At 36.2% G+C, this 20,117-nt stretch overlaps 1 protein-coding gene and 1 pseudogene across 2 annotated transcripts; both read left to right on the top strand.

Moving 5' to 3' along the window:
* Window positions 1-2,201: 2,201 nt before the first annotated feature.
* On the top strand, window positions 2,202-5,169 carry LOC103871019. Of its 2 annotated transcripts, none has more exons than XM_033273000.1 (4): window positions 2,202-3,527; window positions 3,974-4,507; window positions 4,604-4,801; window positions 4,882-5,169. In XM_033273000.1, the coding sequence occupies exons 1-3, from the start codon at window positions 2,751-2,753 to the stop codon at window positions 4,712-4,714; spliced, it is 1,422 nt and encodes a 473-aa protein (XP_033128891.1). In that variant the 5' UTR covers window positions 2,202-2,750; the 3' UTR covers window positions 4,715-4,801; window positions 4,882-5,169. The 2 variants fall into 2 exon arrangements, with proteins under 2 accessions (XP_033128891.1, XP_033128889.1); XM_033272998.1 differs by having other exon boundaries at window positions 2,206-3,527; window positions 4,604-4,805.
* Window positions 5,170-8,326: 3,157 nt separating this feature from the next.
* On the top strand, window positions 8,327-17,150 carry LOC103871226 (annotated as a pseudogene).
* Window positions 17,151-20,117: the final 2,967 nt, after the last annotated feature.

Here is a 20,117-nt window from a genome sequence, read left to right on the forward strand (position 1 = left end):
AACAAAGAAACTAACCAACCCACAAACACAAAATTAAACCGAAGAAAATTCATATACTTGCATGCAATTAAAGGTGAAGAACTAAGAGAGAACCGCGTTGAGCAAGAGGAACCAAAGAGATATATATTGCTAACAACCATCCATCAGAAACTTTCGGCTCAGATCTTAGTAGAATCCTAGCAACAGCGGAATGCAAACAACACCACGACAACATTAAAAGCACTACCACCTTTAAAAGCTCTCCCTCTTGAGAAGCCATGGACCTCTATAAGTTCAGAGAGATTCATAAGATAATCGGTAAAAATCCGGAGAAATTCGAACAAGAAAAATGACAAAGAAAGGAAAAAAGCACTATGGAAGTACAATGGCTTAGTGATCAAGATTTAAAAAGGCTTAGACACTAGGTTTGGGATTCGATTGCCAGAAGATGTAATTTTTTTGCAGATTTTAGAATGCAAGGCTTATCGGAAGTTGAATATCGTAGATACATAAACGTTCACCGATCTATGTGTTACAGAGAGAACTACATTGTAGAATCATTGTATGTGAATGTGTTCATCATATTGTTTTTTGTTGTAGGTACTTTAATCATCAATAAATAGATATATACATTATATAATGATGTAGTTGATTTCACTAGTGTTAAAGAAGAAAACAAAGCATAAAAGGCAAAACAGAAAATAGTACAAGGGTGGCAAGACTAGTGAACCACCAACCACACAAAGCAAAAAATGACAACCGAAGTATATAAGATGGATTTTTTTGAGTCATTTAGATAAATATACATGAAACATCTCACAGTTGCAAAAACGTGTAATACTTTACATAATTAGTCGATATATATATGCAGCTGGGACAAATAACGCATAAGCCCTTCATTATCAGTTTTTTTTTACGTATACCCTATTTCTAACAGAAATAATAAAAGCTAGATAGGGTCAAAATTGGAATAAATGAAAGTGAGCAGTGTATAAATAGTGGCCAGCGTTAGAAAACTAGTTATGTCTACATCCATGTATATTCAATGCAATTGCTCTTTTTTTTGGTGTAATAGATTGTATCATGAGCGATTTGCAACAAAATTACACAATAAGTAATAAATTTGCAAGGATGGAGTAAAAGCACAAAAAAACATGGTTGTCAGTAGCTTTTGTCGGGAGTATTTTACCATTTGCCCCTTTCATCAAACACACTTACTCATATATATGTAATATGCAAGTTAGCTGGATATAATTTCACATATATGGATCAATTTAAAATTAGCTGGATATATAGTTAATATGTAAGTTAGCTGGATATAATCTCACTTATATGGATCATTTTTAAATTAGCATTGTTATATTCTGATTTAGCTATATATTTTTCATGTTAACTGGTATTTAATTTATATTTACCGGTTATTATATCAATTGGTGGTGGTTATTTTTTATCAATTCGGATAAATAAAAAATTAACTCTCTAATAAATCACAAAACATATGATTAGATATAGATGTCCAGCTAAACATAGAATTAAATCTTTAACAAATCGCAATACATATGATTAAAATGGTTGTTTAGCCAGATATACATACAAAATTCCCCTGAGAAATAAAACAAAAAAATGGTGTGCAAGTGATCAGCGGAGGAGGAGTCAGTTGGGGAGATGATCCTTTCTTCCTGGCTTTGTTATTCAACCTGCAAAAATCATGACCATGAAAGAAAACAAAATTAAAACACAAAATGATACAAAGATTATATAAACTGCACATACACAGACATAGACCTATACATACATAGATACATATATGTATAGTTATTTAGACAAGAACCCATGAAACTAGAGGAAGAGACAAAGAAAGAGAAGAAACAAAAACACAGAAGATTTTATTCGTGTGCTATTCCATTAATACAAAAGATTGAAGCTTTAAAGATGGAAATTGAGAGTACCCAGAAGACAATACGGAAAGAAGCTTTAAGCTTTTGTCTTTGTCTGAAACCGGAAAATGAGATCCTCGAGGAAAAAAAACGGATGAGCTCAAACAGATAACTACGAAGCTTTTTTTTTTTTTCAAAAATGGATACAAAATCGAAGCTTTCATTTTTGCTGTGAATTTGTAGAGACTAGAGAGAGAGAGGCGAAGTGAACAAAAAGAAAGAATAAACATCGAAAAGAGCTTTGCAAAGTTGACGAGGCTATAGGTAAAAGTTTTATTATAGATAAGAGTTTTATACAAGAGTAGCAGTGTAATTAAAAAAATACACATCAGCGAAAAAATGTGCTTTCCTTCCTGTGCAAATATGCACTTAGTTTGTTTTGTACAGGGAGTGAGTGCAATTACTCTTGTATCATTCTCAATTAATTAAACTAACTAAAAATAAATGAAATTAATTGAAATTAGCTAAAACTATTGGTATTTTATCAAAATGACTCAGAGCTCGACCAAAACTTAACAAAAATTGAATGTCTTTAGTTAAACTCAATAAAAAGAATTAGAAAAAGAATAAATTAATCCAAATCAAACCAAACTAGTATATTTTTGTGTTTAATTTTTCAGTTTTCGAATTGACCAAAAGTAATGAACGAAACCGCATAAATTTCTGAGAACATTAAAAGATAAATGGGAGACAAAGAGCTTGATATGTCTATAATGTTTTTCCCAAAAGAAAACACTTAAAACCTCGTGTTCAGCCAGCAGTTCCGACGATTGGTCCCAACTCGAGCTTCTGCTGAGAGAGACAAAAACTCAAAAAAGTTAAAAGACTTAAAAAATGAACCAGACGCGACGAAAGAGACGACCCGATCCATCTCCGCCGCCGCTGATCTCTCCCCGCGTGAGAAACATCTTCCTCCTCCTCACTTTCCTTTTCGTCATCTACATCCTCTTCTCCTACGGCACTTTCCGCCGCGACCGATTCTCATCCCTCGCCCGCTCCCTATCCGTCTTCCCCACCCAACGCCGCCACTTGCTCTTCTCCATCGCCGCCTCCCACGGCTCCTGGCTCTCCCGCAGCTCCTACGTCCGCCTCTGGTACTCCCCCGAGTCCACGCGCGCCGTCGTCTTCCTCGATCGCGGCGGATTCGACCCCGATCCAGCTCTCCCCCCTGTAACCGTCTCCGAAGACGTCTCCAGGTTCCCTTACAACTTCCCCGGCGGTCTCCGATCCGCGATCCGCGTGGCTCGCGTCGTCAAGGAGGCGGTTGATCGGGGGGAGGATAACAAAGACGTGCGGTGGTTCGTTTTCGGGGATGATGACACTGTCTTCTTTGTGGATAATCTGGTGACGGTTTTGTCCAAGTATGATCATAGGAAGTGGTGGTACGTTGGGAGTAACTCGGAGTTTTATGATCAGAACGTGAGGTACTCCTTTGATATGGCATTTGGTGGCGGTGGATTCGCTATCAGTGCTTCGCTTGGGAAGGTTCTTGCTAAGGTTTTGGATTCTTGTTTGATGAGGTACTCTCACATGTATGGTAGTGACTCCAGGATCTTCTCTTGTGTGGCTGAGCTTGGTGTTGCATTGACTCACGAGCCTGGGTTTCATCAGGTAAAACGAGAGTTCTCCTTAAAGTTCCAACTTTAATGCTGATTGCTGAACAAGAGAGGTTTCTAAATTTGGCAACTTTAGCTCAATTAACAATGCATTAGTTTACTTTCTTTATTTGGTTGATTTTGGGTAAATGTAGTTGGTATGTTTATTCTTTAATCTGGACGTTACTATAGATTTTGTTGTAACAATGATTGAGATTGTCGAAAAGCTTTGAATTTGATTTATTGGAATTGACAAGATGATAGTTTATACAGTAACATCGATGCGCTGATTGCTTAACCGGGAGAGGTTTCTAAATTTGGAAACCTCAGTGAACAATGCATTAGCTTACTTTCCTTATTTGGTTGATTTTGGATAAGTGTAGTTATGTCTGTTTCTTTTTTTTAGTAGCCTGCTACTAAGAGTTAATCTGAATCTTACTATAAATGTGCTCTTTTTCATAGATTGATGTAAGAGGGAACCTATTTGGACTGTTATGTGCACACCCTTTATCTCCACTGGTATCACTTCATCACTTGGACGCAGTTGACCCGTTCTTTCCGAAAACAAACCGGACAGAATCGGTGGCTCGTCTCATCAGGGCTGCGAGTTTTGATTCAGCAAGGATTTTGCAGCAGAGTGTGTGCTATGATTCTTCTAACACAGTGACTGTTTCAGTTGTGTGGGGTTACGCGGTTCAAGTTTACGAAGGCAATAAACTCCTCCCGGATCTCCTCACCGTGCAAAAGACCTTTTCTACATGGAGGAGAGGGTCAGGGGTCCGAAGCAATTATATGTTCAGCACAAGGGATTATCCCAGGGACCCATGTGCGAGACCGCTTGTCTTTTTCTTGGATGGTTTAGGATCGGATGGAACTGGAGGGACATGGAGTAGCTATGGCCTCCATAGTGTCGGAAACTGCCGTAGAGCAGAAGCTGTTGAGGGACTACGGAACATCCGAGTTCTGTCTCGTAAGCTGGAACTTAATGGTGAACAGGTATAGTTTGTAAATACTCCTAAGCTTCTCAGTAGAGGATCTTTGATTTGGCCTGGATTCACATTTTTTTAATTTTCTTTGAAATATAAATGGCAGATGAATCCGCCTCGCCGCCAGTGTTGTGACATCTCATCGCCTTATAACAAATCAATGGTCATTAATATAAGACAATGCATGCCTGATGAGCTAATTGCCATGAACACTTAGTGTTTTTTCTTGGCCATTAGCTTTCAAGAATCAGCTAACCAAAGCCTGAGCCTATGATTCGTCTGCTATAAGACCAATGGCATAATTGTAGGTAAGTTTCTTGTTGCTTCATAGTTTTTGTGTACAACCATAATGCTCAATAGAACTTAATACCTTTTGTCTCGTAGCCTGTAGGTGGGTCACTTTTATCTTCCTGTTCAAATCTGGTCCATACATAAACTCCTACAGTTTCCCGACCAAGTTTGTTTCTTTGTATCTCCCTTTGCAAAACTCCGAAGGAGAAGAATAAGTCTTAGATCCTTCCTCTGTAAATATGGTTGTGCAGGCGTTGATGTCACTCGTACTTAGATTCAAAGTTTTGAGTTTTTTTCTTTTTAATATTATACCGGAGTTACTTTGCTCTTTGAATGTTAAGCGCTTGTTTGCTCATCAATTTTGGAAGGTCTCATTTTTTCATACTAAACCTGTGAATTGAGTTTGCCACTAAGAGATTTCAAGAGATCATTTACTTTGGAAATTGAGTTTACCAGTGAAGAATGCGAAAAGTGATGCCAGGGGAATGAAGAAGGCTCTGAGAACAACAGCTACAAGATCCAAAGAGCTTGTCTTTTAGCATGTGTACATGAAGCAAAATCGAACATAATCCTCCACTCAATTTTGTCTTTTAGCATGTGTATTACTGCAATCCTCACAACAGCACCAAAGCAAAAACAATTACTAATGGGATAAACTTAATCATAAACACAATTGATCATCACAAATGCAACTAGCTGATCATGACTTTTGAGGAAGACTTAAAGAAACTATTTGGTCCATAGCTCTTGATTGGTGTTTTGTGTTGGTTTAAGTCTTTGAACCATGTGCACAAGAAAAAATTTGCACTCCCTCAAAGCCCAAAGCCGGCACTGATAGGAAGCACAACAGAGAACCGAACTTATTAAGACTATTATCTACGTTTGGGGTTTTGTTGCCTTGGAAGCTCGGTTACGGTCAAAGGAGGTATTAGAGCGGGAAAAAAAAGAAGAGAAATATCGCCTTTCATCCCCCCAGCCGACTCAGAGAAAGCTTTAGTTTTCGCGGTCAACCCACTAACCCGTGACGGGTCCGTCAACTGCGACAGCCTTAGTTGGGCTCAAACGCGGGCCAAGGCCCGTAATGCATCTCTACACGAAACTTCCTGTTTTTGTTGGTGATGAAGTCAACGGTGGTGGTTATACAAAAACCTCTTTAGTTCATGATCTAACACCAACATCGATGTGATCTTCATCTTGTCTCTACCATCTCTAATGGATTCTGCTGCGTCTCCTTCATCCCTTCCATCCTCTGTGTCTCACAACTGGGAATATCGTGTCTTCCCGAGCTTCTGCGAGGAAGAAATTAGCAGAGGCTTTTTCGGTTACTTCAAGAAAGAGTTTGAAAGAAAGGGAATCAAACTATTCATTGACAGGAGGGAGTCTTTTGGTCCTGGGCTCATAGAAGCTATAAGAAGATCGAGGATAGCAATTGTTATTTTATCGAAGCACTACGCTTCATCAACTTTGCGTCTGGACGAGTTAGTGGAGATCATGAAATGCAGGGAAGAGTGTTGGATCAATAAAAGGCATTGGCCTTTATTATATAATGTGAATACAATGACATTGGGCTTCTGATGATTTAAGCCCAAAAATATGTCAAGTAAATGAATGATGGCTATGGGATTTGTCCCACATCGGCCAGGAGAAGAGTAATAGAGATGTTTATATATTGCCAAGCACTTGGTGTTGGTTAAACAGCTCAGAGGAAGAGAGAGCTCCCCACGCGCGCACCGCCGTTCGGCCGGCTCGGCTCGGCTCGGGCTCGGGTGGAGGGTCTCTGGCCTGATAAGAACTATTTTTTTTGGACCAAGTTAAGCTCAAAAAACAGCATACAATTTTATTTAAAACGACAAGTAGTTTGTCTAGAAAATAAAAACGTCATGCATGTTATCTTCTCGAAAGTTTTAAACGAGATAAGAGAGAGTCTTGAGGAAGAAGTTTCGGAACTCAACTTCCCTCGATCTCCGCGAGATTCTCGCCCACGTGCAGCAGCTGTTGCGGGAAGTGGGTTGTCTCCGTCTCTTTAAATATCGCCTCTCATCTTCATTCATTTCTTAACTTTTTTCACAGCAAAATACCATCAAAAACTCCTACGCGTAAGTCTAGAGAGTGTTTCGTAGATTATTAGTTCGTAGAGGTTCTTCACGAGTACTGCGTGATAACCTTACATGGTTTTATCCTGGGACTCATATTCGTACAGATCCGTCGCACTAACGGAGCGAATATTAAGAGTTAAGGAAAGAGATTCGTCTCGACTCCATGCCTTCGTTTCCATTTCGGTTTTGAATCGTCTATTTTTTCCTTAACATCGTATTTATATTATCGTTTAACTCGAACCGGTTTTACGGCTTCTACAAAGAGTTGGGTCAAATAGTGGTTCCTTTTTTTTATGAAGTGGGAGCTGCAGATGTGAAGAAGCAGAGTGGATATTTTGGATCTGTCTTTGAGAAAGCTTGTGTGGGGAGATCAGTGGAGGACGTTGAGAAATGGAAACGAGCTCTGAACGAACTGTCCTTTATCTTTGGTTATCTTTCAGGGAACTGGTTAGTCATTTTGATTCCTCCTAAATTTTGTTCACATGCCAAAGTATATGTGCAGATTAAAATCTATCAACACTGCTCTAATGATGCGATCTAGAAGAATAATCTAATCTATTAATTTAGGATCATATTTTTATCTACTTACAAAATTAGTTAATAATAAATCAACTATAAATTTTATTTTTTTGATTATAACAAAAACGGTTGAAAAAAAATCTAACAAGATCTTACCAAAAAATTTAAATATTTTTATAAAATAACACATTAGTTAATTTTGTTATTTGTAATATAATATTATCATAAATCAGTGGTAACTAAAATTTTATTATAAAAAAAAAGAAAATAAAAATTCTATACTATTTTTATAATTCTATAATTATATTTTGTATTATATAAAAATAGTGTCATATGAATTAAATATGATAAATTATATTAAATAGGTAAATTAACAATTTTTCTATTTTTAAATTGTTTCATTTAAATAAATCATGACTCATCATTAAAATGGGAGAAAATTCGTAAAATATATAATATTTTTATACAAAAATAGATTTATTAACATATGTTAAACTTTTATGTATACAACTATATATTATCTTTTTATTTATTTTTAAACTCTCAACAATATATTGTTTAAAAATGTATATACAAAAATATAATAGTGTATGATAACCTTTAGTTCATATACTATTTAAAAAATAGGTTATTAGAAAACTATAAAATTTTAGTAATTCATTTAAAATATTAATGAAAAGTCAAATTTTGACTATAAATTTATGTTTTATTATAATTATAACAAAATCTGTTGAGAAAAATTTAGAAAATATTACCAATTCAAATATTTTCTATAAAATAATATGTTATTGTAGTAACAAAAAAATAAAAATTCATATAATCTTCCAAACTCAAAAATAGTTGTTTAATTTTCCAAAGTTTAATGACAAAATATAAAATTTTAAAAATAAATATTTTAACTCAAAATGATAATTTTTCAAATTTTATGAAAGATAAAATCATAGATGATAAAGAATATTTTTTTAAATGCACCACGAAAAACCAAACTATATATGTTGTAAAAATTGAAAGCAAATAATTTTAATTCTTAATGAAAAAAACATAATATCATAACATCCAAAAAATATCATATATCAATAAAATTTACTAAAATAATAGGATTGCAATATTTAAACAAAACAGTGTTTTTATTTATAAATCCCGTAAAATGCTAAAAAGATATATGTTAAAGTATATATTTTAAACATAACATGTAAATATAAGTTATCTTATACATATTTATTTTCTAAAATATAAATAATTAAATTTAAAAAATTTATTATATGCAAAATGTATAAATTAAAGAAAAAACATATTTTAAAGGAGTTTCTCTATTTGGTTATTTTAGATTGTTATTTTATGGAGGAATTACATGCTTACCACTTTCATGGTATTATTATTCATCTTTACCACCACTAAAAGGATATTTTCAAAATACATTGTTCATTGAGTGGCAAAAGACTCTTATATTCATGTTCTCTATATATGTAACAAATATTTATTTAAATAAATAAATAATATAAAAATATTTTTTTATGTTTCCGAATTATAATTTCTCAAATTCAAACTTTTGTGTAATTAATTTTTTGGAATTTTTTAATTTTTTCAGAATTCTTTTTTGAAAATTGAAAATTTAGTTTTAAACTAACTTTTTAAAAAAGAATTTATTTTTTAAGTATTTATTTATATATTTATTGGAATCTTAAATTTTATATTCCAAAAACCCTACCGCACCATTCAACTTTAAACCTTAAGTCTAGATTAGTTAAACCTTAGGAGTATAAATTTTTTTTACCCTTCATTAAAAACGAGGGTAAAAGTGGTTAGCGTAAACATGAAAAGTAGTAATATGAATGTGATATTTGTGGTAATTTCCATTATTTTATTGTACCTAACTAGAAAATATATTAGTAAGTAATAAAAATTAATAACAAAGTAAAATTTATTAAACAAATTATTATATATTAATAATGCCGAATAAAAATATAAAAAATAATATGAAAGAGTTACACAATATATAACACTAAAATAGAAATTATATATTTAAAATATTTGTAATAATATCAAATACATTTATAAAATGAAAAAAAAATCTGCATGGACATTCTCATTAAGAGCACTAGTGTAGTATATTATTTTATGGAATGTCTAAAGTATTTGTTAGTCAAATATATATTAACAAGTTCTGATCTCTCCCTTGTTAGGAAAAGTGAGGATGATATGATGGAAGAAGTTGCAAATAATCTTTCAAACATGTTAAATAAGGCTGCCCCATCAACGGATTTCGATGGATTTGTTGGAACGGAGAATCATATCACACAGATAAGTTCACTGTTGTCATTAGATTTCGTTGATGACGTGAGGATGGTTGGAATCTGGGGTCCTGCAGGAATTGGGAAAACAACCGTAGCCCGAGCCTTATATTGGAAACTCTCTAATAATTTTGAAGTCACTGATTTTATGGAGAGTATAAGGGGAAGTCCTGAGAACCATCATCCGTTCGTTTTGAATTTACAAGAACAATATAGGAAAGTGCTTTTAGTTCTCGATGATGTACATGATTCAAAGCAGCTAAAAGCCATGGCTGGCAATCCTCAGTGGTTTGGCCGCGGAAGCAGGATTATCATCACAACGAATGATAAGAAACTTTTGAAGGCACATGGGATCGACCAAATATACCATGTGGAATTTCCATCAACATTGGAAGCTCTTGAAATCTTCTGTCTATATGCTTTTGATCAAAAGTCTCCCTATGATGGTTTTGAGGAGCTCTCCATGGAAATTACAGGACTTGCCGGCAATCTTCCTTTGGGTCTAAGTGTTTTTGGTTCATATCTACGAGGCATGTCAAAAGGAGAGTGGATGCATGCACTTCCTAGACTTAGGACAAGTCTCGATGCAAACACTGAGAAAGCATTAAGGTGCGACTATGAGACATTGTGTGATAAAGAAAAAGCTTTATTTCTCCATATGGCATGTTTTTTCAAAGGTGAGAGAACAAGCAATCTGGGAGAGTATTTTAGCAACTTGGACATCAGGCGTGGGCTTCAAGTCTTAGCTGAAAAATCTCTCATATCTATAGACAATGGGGCACGATTAGTGATGCACAATTTACTAGAACTACTGGGTTTAGAAATATCCCGTAAAGAATACATAGATGAGAATAGGAGACGTGCTCGGGAGATTGGTGATGTCCTCGCCGATGATACAGTAAGTTTTTACAATCTCCTCGCCTTGCTCATTTGATAATTCTCTCACAAGTTTCTGTGTATTGAGAACTTAGATGTATTAGATATGGAAAGGGTTGTTATGCCAATGTCATTAACCTACTTCTAGCTGATACACTAGCTATATATTGTAATATGTTCGCCTCTAATAAGACTTACATTCCACAATCTATATATTTTGGATCTTTTTCAGGGATATGTATCTGCTCGAGGCACAGATCACGTCTTAACTGCAATCAAGGACGAAATAAGCATTGACGAGAGAGCCAATGAAAGGACACTTGACTCTTTACCGGCTCTTTCTCCTTTGCCTTCCAATTGTACACACCATGTCTTTGCTAGTTTTCGCGGGGTAGATGTTCGTAAAAGTTTCCTCCGTCACATGCTAATGGTGCTCAGAAACAAAGGAATCACCCTATTCACTGATATTGAAATCGAGACGGGCACATCGATTGCTCATGAACTCAAAGAAGCTATACACCGATCGAGGATCTCAATTATCCTAATATCAAATAAGTATGCTTCTTCAACGTGGTGTCTGGACGAGTAGGTGGAGATCATGAAGTGTAGGAAAAAGTTGAGTCAAACAGTGATTCCCATTTTTTATGAAGTGGAACCATCCGATGTGAAGTGTCAGAGGGGATACTTTGGATCTCTCTTTGATAAAACTTGTGTGGGGAGATCAGTGGAAGACGTTGAGAAATGGAAACGAGCTCTGGACGAAGTGTCCAATATCTTTCGTTATGTTTCAAGGAGCTGGTTAGTCATTTTTATGTCTTAATCATTTTGGCACGTCATTGTATATTTGTAGTGGCTTTTTTCATGACTTTCTTTTTGGTTTGATATTATTTTTTTCTAGGGAAATGGAAGAAATTATCGAAAAAGTTGCTAACAATCTTTCAGACTTGTTATATGAGGATGTACCATCAGGGGATTTTGACGGATTAGTTGGGATGGAGAATCATATCATGCAGATAAGTTCATTGTTGTCACTAGATTCCGATGACGTGAGGATGGTTGGAATCTGGGGTCCTTCAGGAATTGGAAAAACGACCACCGCCCGAGCTTTATATAGGAAGCTCTCTAGTAATTTCACACACACTGCTTTCATGGAGAGCATAAAAGCAATTCGTGAAGAAATACACACTGACGACCATGCCTACATGTTGTATTTACAAGAAAAACTTTTGTGTCAAACCTTCAACCATATGGGTTTGGAGATACATCACTTGGGAGTGGCGGAAAAAAGGCTGAAGGATAAGAAAGTGCTTGTCGTTCTCGATGATGTAGATGATTTAAAGCAGCTAAAAGCCATGGCTAAAAAGACTCAGTGGTTTGGCAATGGAAGCAGGATTATCATCACAACAACTGATAAGAAACTTTTGAAGGCACATGGGATCAATGATATTTACCACGTGGAGTTTCCATGTGCATCTGATGCTCTTGAAATCCTATGTCTACATGCTTTTGGTCAAAAGTCCCCATATCTTGGTTTTGAGGAGCTCGCCATGGATGTTACACAACTTGCCGGTGATCTTCCGTTCAGTCCGGTCATCAAAACTACAACCATACGACTTGTCCTTGACATTGCGGTCCATGGGAACTGGACCATCAAACAATTAGATGTTAACAATGCGTTTTTGCAGGGTGAGCTTCAAGAAGAAGTCTACATGATCCAGCCCCCTGGTTTCATTGATCGAGACAGACCATCACATGTGTGTAAGCTAAGAAAAGCAATCTATGGACTCAAGCAAGCTCCGCGTGCTTGGTACTTGGCATTGAAACAACATCTCACTTCCACTGGCTTCACCAACTCTCTCGCGGATGCGTCTCTGTTCACAAGGATTGTAAATGGCAGCTACACTTACATATTGATCTATGTCGATGACATTATTGTAACTGGAAACGACAAGCAGGTCATCGATCAAGTCCTTCATACGTTTGCGGATCGCTTCTCCATCAAGGATCCGGTTGATCTTCACTACTTTCTTGGCGTCGAAGCAACAAGAACAACAGAGGGTCTCCACTTATGTCAGCGTAAATACATCATTGATCTGCTCATCAAAACGAAGATGCACGATGCTAAACCCGTGACTACCCCATTACCTACTTCACCGAAACTCACTCTTCATGGTGGCACTCTTCTCAAAGACTTGACAGAATACCGGTCAGTTGTCGGGAGTCTTCAGTACCTAGCGTTCACACGCCCAGACATCTCTTATGCTGTCAGTAGACTCTCTCAGTTCATGCACCGCCCCACGACAGAACATTGGCAAGCAGCGAAGCGCGTCTTACGATATCTAGCAGGCACAACAACTCATGGCATCCTTCTCTCTCGACGGTCACCTCTCACACTTCATGGGTTCTCCGACGCAGATTGGGCTGGTGACACTGATGACTACATCTCCACAAATGCATACATCATCTACCTTGGATCAAATCCGGTTTCTTGGTCTTCGAAGAAGCAAAATGGTGTTGCGAGATCCTCAACAGAAGCAGAATACAGGGCTGTTGCGAACACAGCTTCAGAAATATGGTGGCTCTGCTCTCTTCTCCATGAACTTGGCATCCGCATTCCGATAGTCCCTGTGATCTATTGTGATAACATAGGAGCAACCTATCTTTGTACTAACCCTGTTTTCCAATCCAGGATGAAGCACATTGCACTTGACTACCACTTCATACGCCAGCTCATTCAACTAGGTGCGCTAAGAGTCTCACATGTCTCCACACACGACCAACTAGCCGACGCCTTGACAAAACCATTAGCTCGCTCCAAGTTCAATCATGCTTGTTCCAAGATTGGAGTGACTCAAGCCCCTCCATCTTGCGGGGGTGTATTAAGGAAACAAGTATAACTCTATTTATGTAAAGGACTTCATAGTCATTAGCTTGTACAAAACCCTACAACCCTTGTACCTATATATAACTCTCTGTACATCTTTGTCTAATAATAAGAATCATATTCTATAATCTAGATAATCCTGAAATTAATTCTCATCAAGGGCACTAGTATAGTATATTATTTTATTGGATGTCTGTAGAGGTAATAATTAGCTAATGTTTGTCAAGTAGATATCTTAACAAGTTTTGATCTCTCCCTTGTTAGGAAAAATGAAGCAGAAATGATCGAAAATGTTGCTACCGATATTTCAAACAAGTTAAATATGGCTACGGCGTCAAGAGATTTCGATGGATTAGTTGGGATGGAGAATCACATCACACAGATAAGTTCAATGTTGTCATTAGATTCCAATGACGTGAGGATGGTTGGAATCTTGGGTCCTGCAGGAATTGGGAAAACGACCATCGCCCGAGCCTTATATAACAAACTCTCTAATAGTTTCACACACACTGCTTTTATGGAGAGTATAAGGGGAAGTGGTGAGAGAACACACAGTGACGATTATGCATTCATGTTGCATTTACAAGAACAATTTTTGTCTAAAACCTTCAACCACAAGGATTTGAAGATACATCACTTGGGTGTGGCGGAAGAAAGGCTGAAAGACAAGAAAGTGCTTTTAGTTCTCGATGATGTAGTTGATTTGAAGCAGCTAAAAGCCATGGCTGGCAATTCTCAGTGGTTTGGCTGCGGAAGCAGGATTATCATGACGACAAAGGCTGCACGTCTTTTAGAAGCACATGGTATTGACCATATATACCACGTGGGGCTTCCATCATTAGCACAAGCTTATGAAATCTTTTGTCTATATGCTTTTGGTCAGAAGTTCCCGTATGATGGTTATGAGGACCTCGCCATGGAAGTTACAGGACTTGCTGGTGATCTACCTTTGGGTCTACGTGTTTTTGGTTCACATCTGCGAGGAATGTCCAAAGAAGAGTGGATAGAGGCACTTCCTAGACTTAGGACAAGTCTCGATGGAGACATTGAAAAGGTTTTAAGGTTCAGCTACGAGGCCTTATGCGATAAAGATAAAGATTTGTTTCTTCATATAGCATGTTTATTTGAAGGTGAGAGCATTAGCTACCTTGAAAAGTGTCTTGCACACAGTGACTTGGATGTCAGGCACGGTCTTAAGGTCTTGGCTAATAATTCTCTCATATCTATAACTGAAGAAGAACGCTTGGTGATGCATAATTTGGTCGAACAACTCGGTAAAGAAATCGTCCGCCAAGAACACAAAGATGAACCTGAGAGACGTAAATTCTTGGTGGATGCTCGGGAGATTTGTGACGTGCTTACCGATAATACAGTAAGTTTGACAGTCTTTCTTCACCTATCATTTGACGCTAATCGTATATATGTCATTAACTGCCTTATGTAACACTGTTTCAGGGCTCTAAATCTGTTTTGGGTATAGATCTCGACATAATGGCAATCAAGGATGAATTATGCATTGACAAGAGAGCCTTTGAAGGGATGACTCGACTCCAGTTCTTAAGATTTAAAAGTCCCTATGGTTCCGGCAAGAACAACAAGTTGATCTTGCCCCAGGGTCTGAACAATCTACCTCGTAAGCTTAGACTCCTATGTTGGGATGAGTTTCCTTTGAGATGTTTGCCTCCTGATTTTGCTGCTGAGTTTCTAGTCATCCTTGAGATGCGGAATAGCTCTATTGAGAAGCTTTGGGAAGGATCTCCTGTAAGTTGTTTTAAATTATTTTGTTTTTGGAAATTAAACATATTATGTGTGTGTTTTAATTTGTCTACTTGCATTATCCATATGTACATCGGCTTCGACACCTCAAGCTGATGGATATGTCTTACTCCTTAAAATTGAAAGACATACCTAATGTGTCAAATGCCACAAATCTTGAGACATTAATACTCAATGGTTGTGAAAGTCTGGTGGAGATTCCTACTTGGTTCAAGAATCTCTCACGTCTCACACACCTAAAGATGGTGGGATGCAAGAAGCTCAAGGATCTTCCAACCAACATCAACATGGAATCTCTCTATCACCTAGACCTCAGTCACTGCACACAACTGAAAACATTTCCAGAAATTTCCACAAGAATTGGGTATCTTGATCTGGAAAATACTGGTATAGAAGAAGTTCCATCATCTATAAGGTCTTGGCCAGATTTTGCTAAATTGAGCATGCGAGGTTGCAAAAGCCTGAGGATGTTCCCAGATGTTCTTGACAGTATGGAAGAGTTGAACTGAGTGATACCAAATAAATTTGTTTGGTCGCGAAATGGAGGCGTTTGGGACCTCAATGGGTTTAAGAATCATTGTTGACGAATTATTTGCAAGGTGGTGGTCACTTTCTACTTCAATAATGTCTTCTTATTTCCTAGCTTTAAGAGGCATTTGTTACTATGCCATGATCAACATCATTGTCAAGATCGACTCTAGCTGATTGTAAGAATAATGAACTGCCATAAGTAAAGAAACTGAAACTATTTCTTTTGGAGACCGAGTCTGCTCATTAAGAATGCAAAAAGAGAGGCCACTACGATGGGAAAAGCAATGAGAACAAACGCTACAACAGCCAATGAGTCATATTTGTAACCTAAGGCCATGTTTATTGCAGGGTTCTTAGGATGAGGTTAGCGTAAAATAAGAACTGTTTCTTAACTTTAACTAAGAAAAACTAAGAACCGTCTCTTAAAACTCTTATTTAAGAACCGGTTCTTAGTTTTTCTTAGTTAAAAGTTAAGAGACGGTTCTTATATTACGCTAAAAATCTCACCCTAAGATCTCTCTAATAAACATGCCCTAATAAATCCTCCAAGAAAGTTGAAACTCTCTTCCAAATACTATAATCTCTTTGTCAACATCTCCGTACTGACATTCATTTTTTAATAGATAATTGTATGTTAAACAATTATGACCAAAATAGCTACAAATATTTCACAATTATATTTAGGTTTAAGCTTCTACATATTATTTTTACAAAACACAATATTTTTACATGAAAAGTATTACATATGTATTTTCTTTTAATTTCTTGATACAACTCAACTTTTTATTATCCTTATTACATCTTATCTTATGATGCCACAATAATTTTTAATTTTGATGTTGTTGTCGTACACGAGTATGTGTGAATATGATGAATATGTGTTTGTATGTATAAGATAAATATATAAATATTAAACATATTTTTTTCTATTGAAAATAAAATAGTTGTATAAAAATATAAAAGAAAAACTTATTATCAATAATTAATTTCCTTTTTAAAGTCTAAATAAAATAAAAATGTAAAAATAATCTTATTTTTCTTATAATTAACTAACTTTACTTTTTAATAATTTTGTGTTACAAAAATATAAACCAAAAATAACTTCAAATATTTCACCTAATATGATTGTAACATGTGTTAATTAAAAAATTAGATTGTGAATATGTGAATAAAAACAGTTATTATGTGAAAATAATTCTTCTTTTCCTAAAATCCTAAATAAAAGAGATTTCTAAAAAAAAATATTTTCTATATCTTAACCAATTAAGATTTTATTCTTTAAAAAAAATCATGATGAGAGAGAATTGTAAAATTTTATTTAATAGTAATTTGTACTTAAAAATAATGATAAACATGAAAGTAAAATTTATTTAATTAACAAGAAAATTTGTAAGAATATTAGTGATATTGAAAAAAAAAGAATTTTGAAAATGGCAACTTTTAAAAATAGTTAATATTAACTGGAAATAATAATTTGATAGAAATTTATTTTTGTAAATCCTAGACAAAATAAAATTGTAAAAGATTATGGAATATTAATTTTCTTTCCTAAAATATAAAAAATTGTAAAAGAATATTTGATAGTTGTTTTTCTTTTTAATATAAAAAATCCTAAACAGAAGAAATTTGTATCATATTTTTAAGTACCAACCAAAAGAGAATTGTAAAAATTTATTTGATAATATTTTTAAGAGAGTATTTGATGATGAACATGATATTAAAAATTATTTAATTAATAAAAGAAGTGTAAAATTAGTACTGATACGAATTGTAAAAATAGCAATTTTTTTATTAATAATTAAAAATAATTATTTGATAGCAATTTTTTTTCTGAAATTCTACTGAGAAGATAATTGTAATAAGTTATATGAAGTAATTTTCCTTTTCTAAAATCATAAACAAAATTGTAAAATAGTATTTAATAATATTTTTATTGTAAATAAAAAACAGATTTATAAAATATAATGTTTTTTTTTTTTAAATCCTAACAAAATAAATTTTAAAGACTTATTTAATAAAACATTAAATTAATACATAAGATCATGTATAATTTTGTCATTGACTCGATTGGTGTTTTTGACTTTCATTTGTAGCCGTTTCATTTGTACTTAAAATATATTGTAATTTATTACTTAGCAAGAATAATACATTTTTCAGCTCAAAAAGAATAATACCTTTTTAATTTAACAAGTTAATGTTTTTTTTTTGCTAAGGATGTTAATATCATAAATGAAATAAAAGAGTTTTTACATGAGTAGTGTGGGAAGCGAAATTCGCACTGTCGATTTCTGTTTAAATAAGGAAACAAGGAAAACCCTAATTTCCCAGAGGACCCGGATATCTGCTAATTACCACACGTCAAGCAATCAGAACACGAGAATAACAACGATAAAGTATAAGAAATCGAAAAAGAGAGCAAAGAAGATCTTATTCCGAATTTGCGTATGAGCGTTTACAACAAGGTATAAGCCTGGGCTCGAGAGCTGTCGGCGAGATTCCTAGTTCTAGCAACCCTAAGACGGCTAAACCTAATTGAGTCGCAGCTCGAAATAACAAAAACGGAAAAATGCCTAAATCGCTCTAAGTGCTAAGTTTGCTCTGAAAAGTCCTCTCTCCATGCTCCTCGCCTAGGACTCCTTATATACTAGCTTCAAGGTCGGTTTACGCTTTTACTCTTCTGCCCTTAAGCCGTCATAGCGTAAAAATGGAGATATTCTATTTTTCCCGATCTTCACAATTATCTTCAAAACATCCGTATCTATCCGCGGAAACTTGACATTTATCCTTCCTTGTGGACCAAGCGTAAACCGTGCTGTGGTTTATGGGCTTTTAGTTAAGAAATCGTAGGATGGGCCTCGAGTCGTGTTTTAGGTCCCTTTGGGCCGTCTTCCGACTCGACACGTTTACTACGATTCTTTTGACAAAGAACGAACTTTCCGCGGTTTCTAATCCGCGAAGTTTGATCGATGAGTTAGAATAGCGGAAAACATGGACTGAGCTTGCTACGGTCTTCGGGAGATAGCATTTGAAGGTTTGACGAGAATGCATGGATTGGTGTCGTATCGATGTTCGGAAGAGTTCGATCGATACACAGCGACCGAACTTTGGCTCGAGCCCGGTCGCTACGTAGCGACCGAGCTTGGCCAAGCTCGGTCGCTACGTAGCGACCGCACGAGACGATCGCTCGGTCGCTACGTAGCGACCAAACTTTGGCTCGAGCTCGGTCGCTATGTAGCGACTGAGTGGGTCGAACGTTCGGTCGCTATGTAGCGGCCGATATCGGCCCGGACTTGGTTGCTACGTAGCGACCGGACGGCGTGTATGCGCGGTAATTATGCAACGACCGAGCTTGGTTCGTTTGGTTTGAATCTTCAAGGATATTTCTTCGTAAAAACTTCGTATTGGTTATATTTTACAAAAGTTATATCTTTATTTTTACTATCTCTTTCGGAAATACGATCTCCGAGGATTTTCGGGTGGTAATTCCGTCGTGACCGTTTTTGACCCCAACAAGTAGAAACACTAATCTAAAATTGCTTCTCTGGCAAAAAAAGGAAAAACAGAGAGACAATTAAGTTACATTTGTGGTGATGCAAACATCAGTGGCTCCAAAGAGGTAGATAATTGGGGAATCTTTTCTTCCTGTTTCTTGCATGGATGGTGTTGCGAATGTCCCTGTCTATGCACTTAATAATAGACTCCGGTGGAATGTGGGTGCTGTTGAAGAGGACATTGTTTCTCTGTTTCCACAGATGATATATCGTTGCGTGGACAACCAGACAACGGAGTGTTGCTGGGGCTTGAAGAGTATCGGATTTCAACCATGAGAGCAGCTCCTGCCAGTTACAAAATAACCTACCAGAAGGTCGTAGCCTTAGAAGTGCCCATTTCCAGATGACAACACTATACTCACAGGTTAAGAGTAAGTGGTCTCTATCTTCAGGGAATTGGGAACAAAGACAACAGTGAGTAGGTATGAGCATTCCCCAAGAAGCCAGTCTAACCCTTGTGGGCATCCTGTCATAATTTGCAATCCACATATGTAAGGCTTGCTTTGGGACTGCTCCTTTGTACCATATCACTTTGACCCAGTCTTTTGTACTTTCCCTTGGTCTGATTGCATCCCATGTGCTCGCTGAAGAGAATGTCTGCAGCTTATTCCCATTAACTAGCCAGTGGTAGGAGTCCGGATCGGAGGAGACTGATGGAGGTGTGACCGTTGTCAAGTGGATATGTAGCTCTAGTGCACGGTCTGATCTTGGGTTTGGGAGTCTCCATCCATTCACATTGCAAGCCTTTGAGACTGTTTCTTGTCGGGGCACACAAATGTCGCGAGGGCCAGTATCTCCTAGGTAC

Source organism: Brassica rapa, chromosome A01, assembly GCF_000309985.2.
Source record: "Brassica rapa cultivar Chiifu-401-42 chromosome A01, CAAS_Brap_v3.01, whole genome shotgun sequence".
Lineage (NCBI taxonomy): Eukaryota > Viridiplantae > Streptophyta > Magnoliopsida > Brassicales > Brassicaceae > Brassica > Brassica rapa.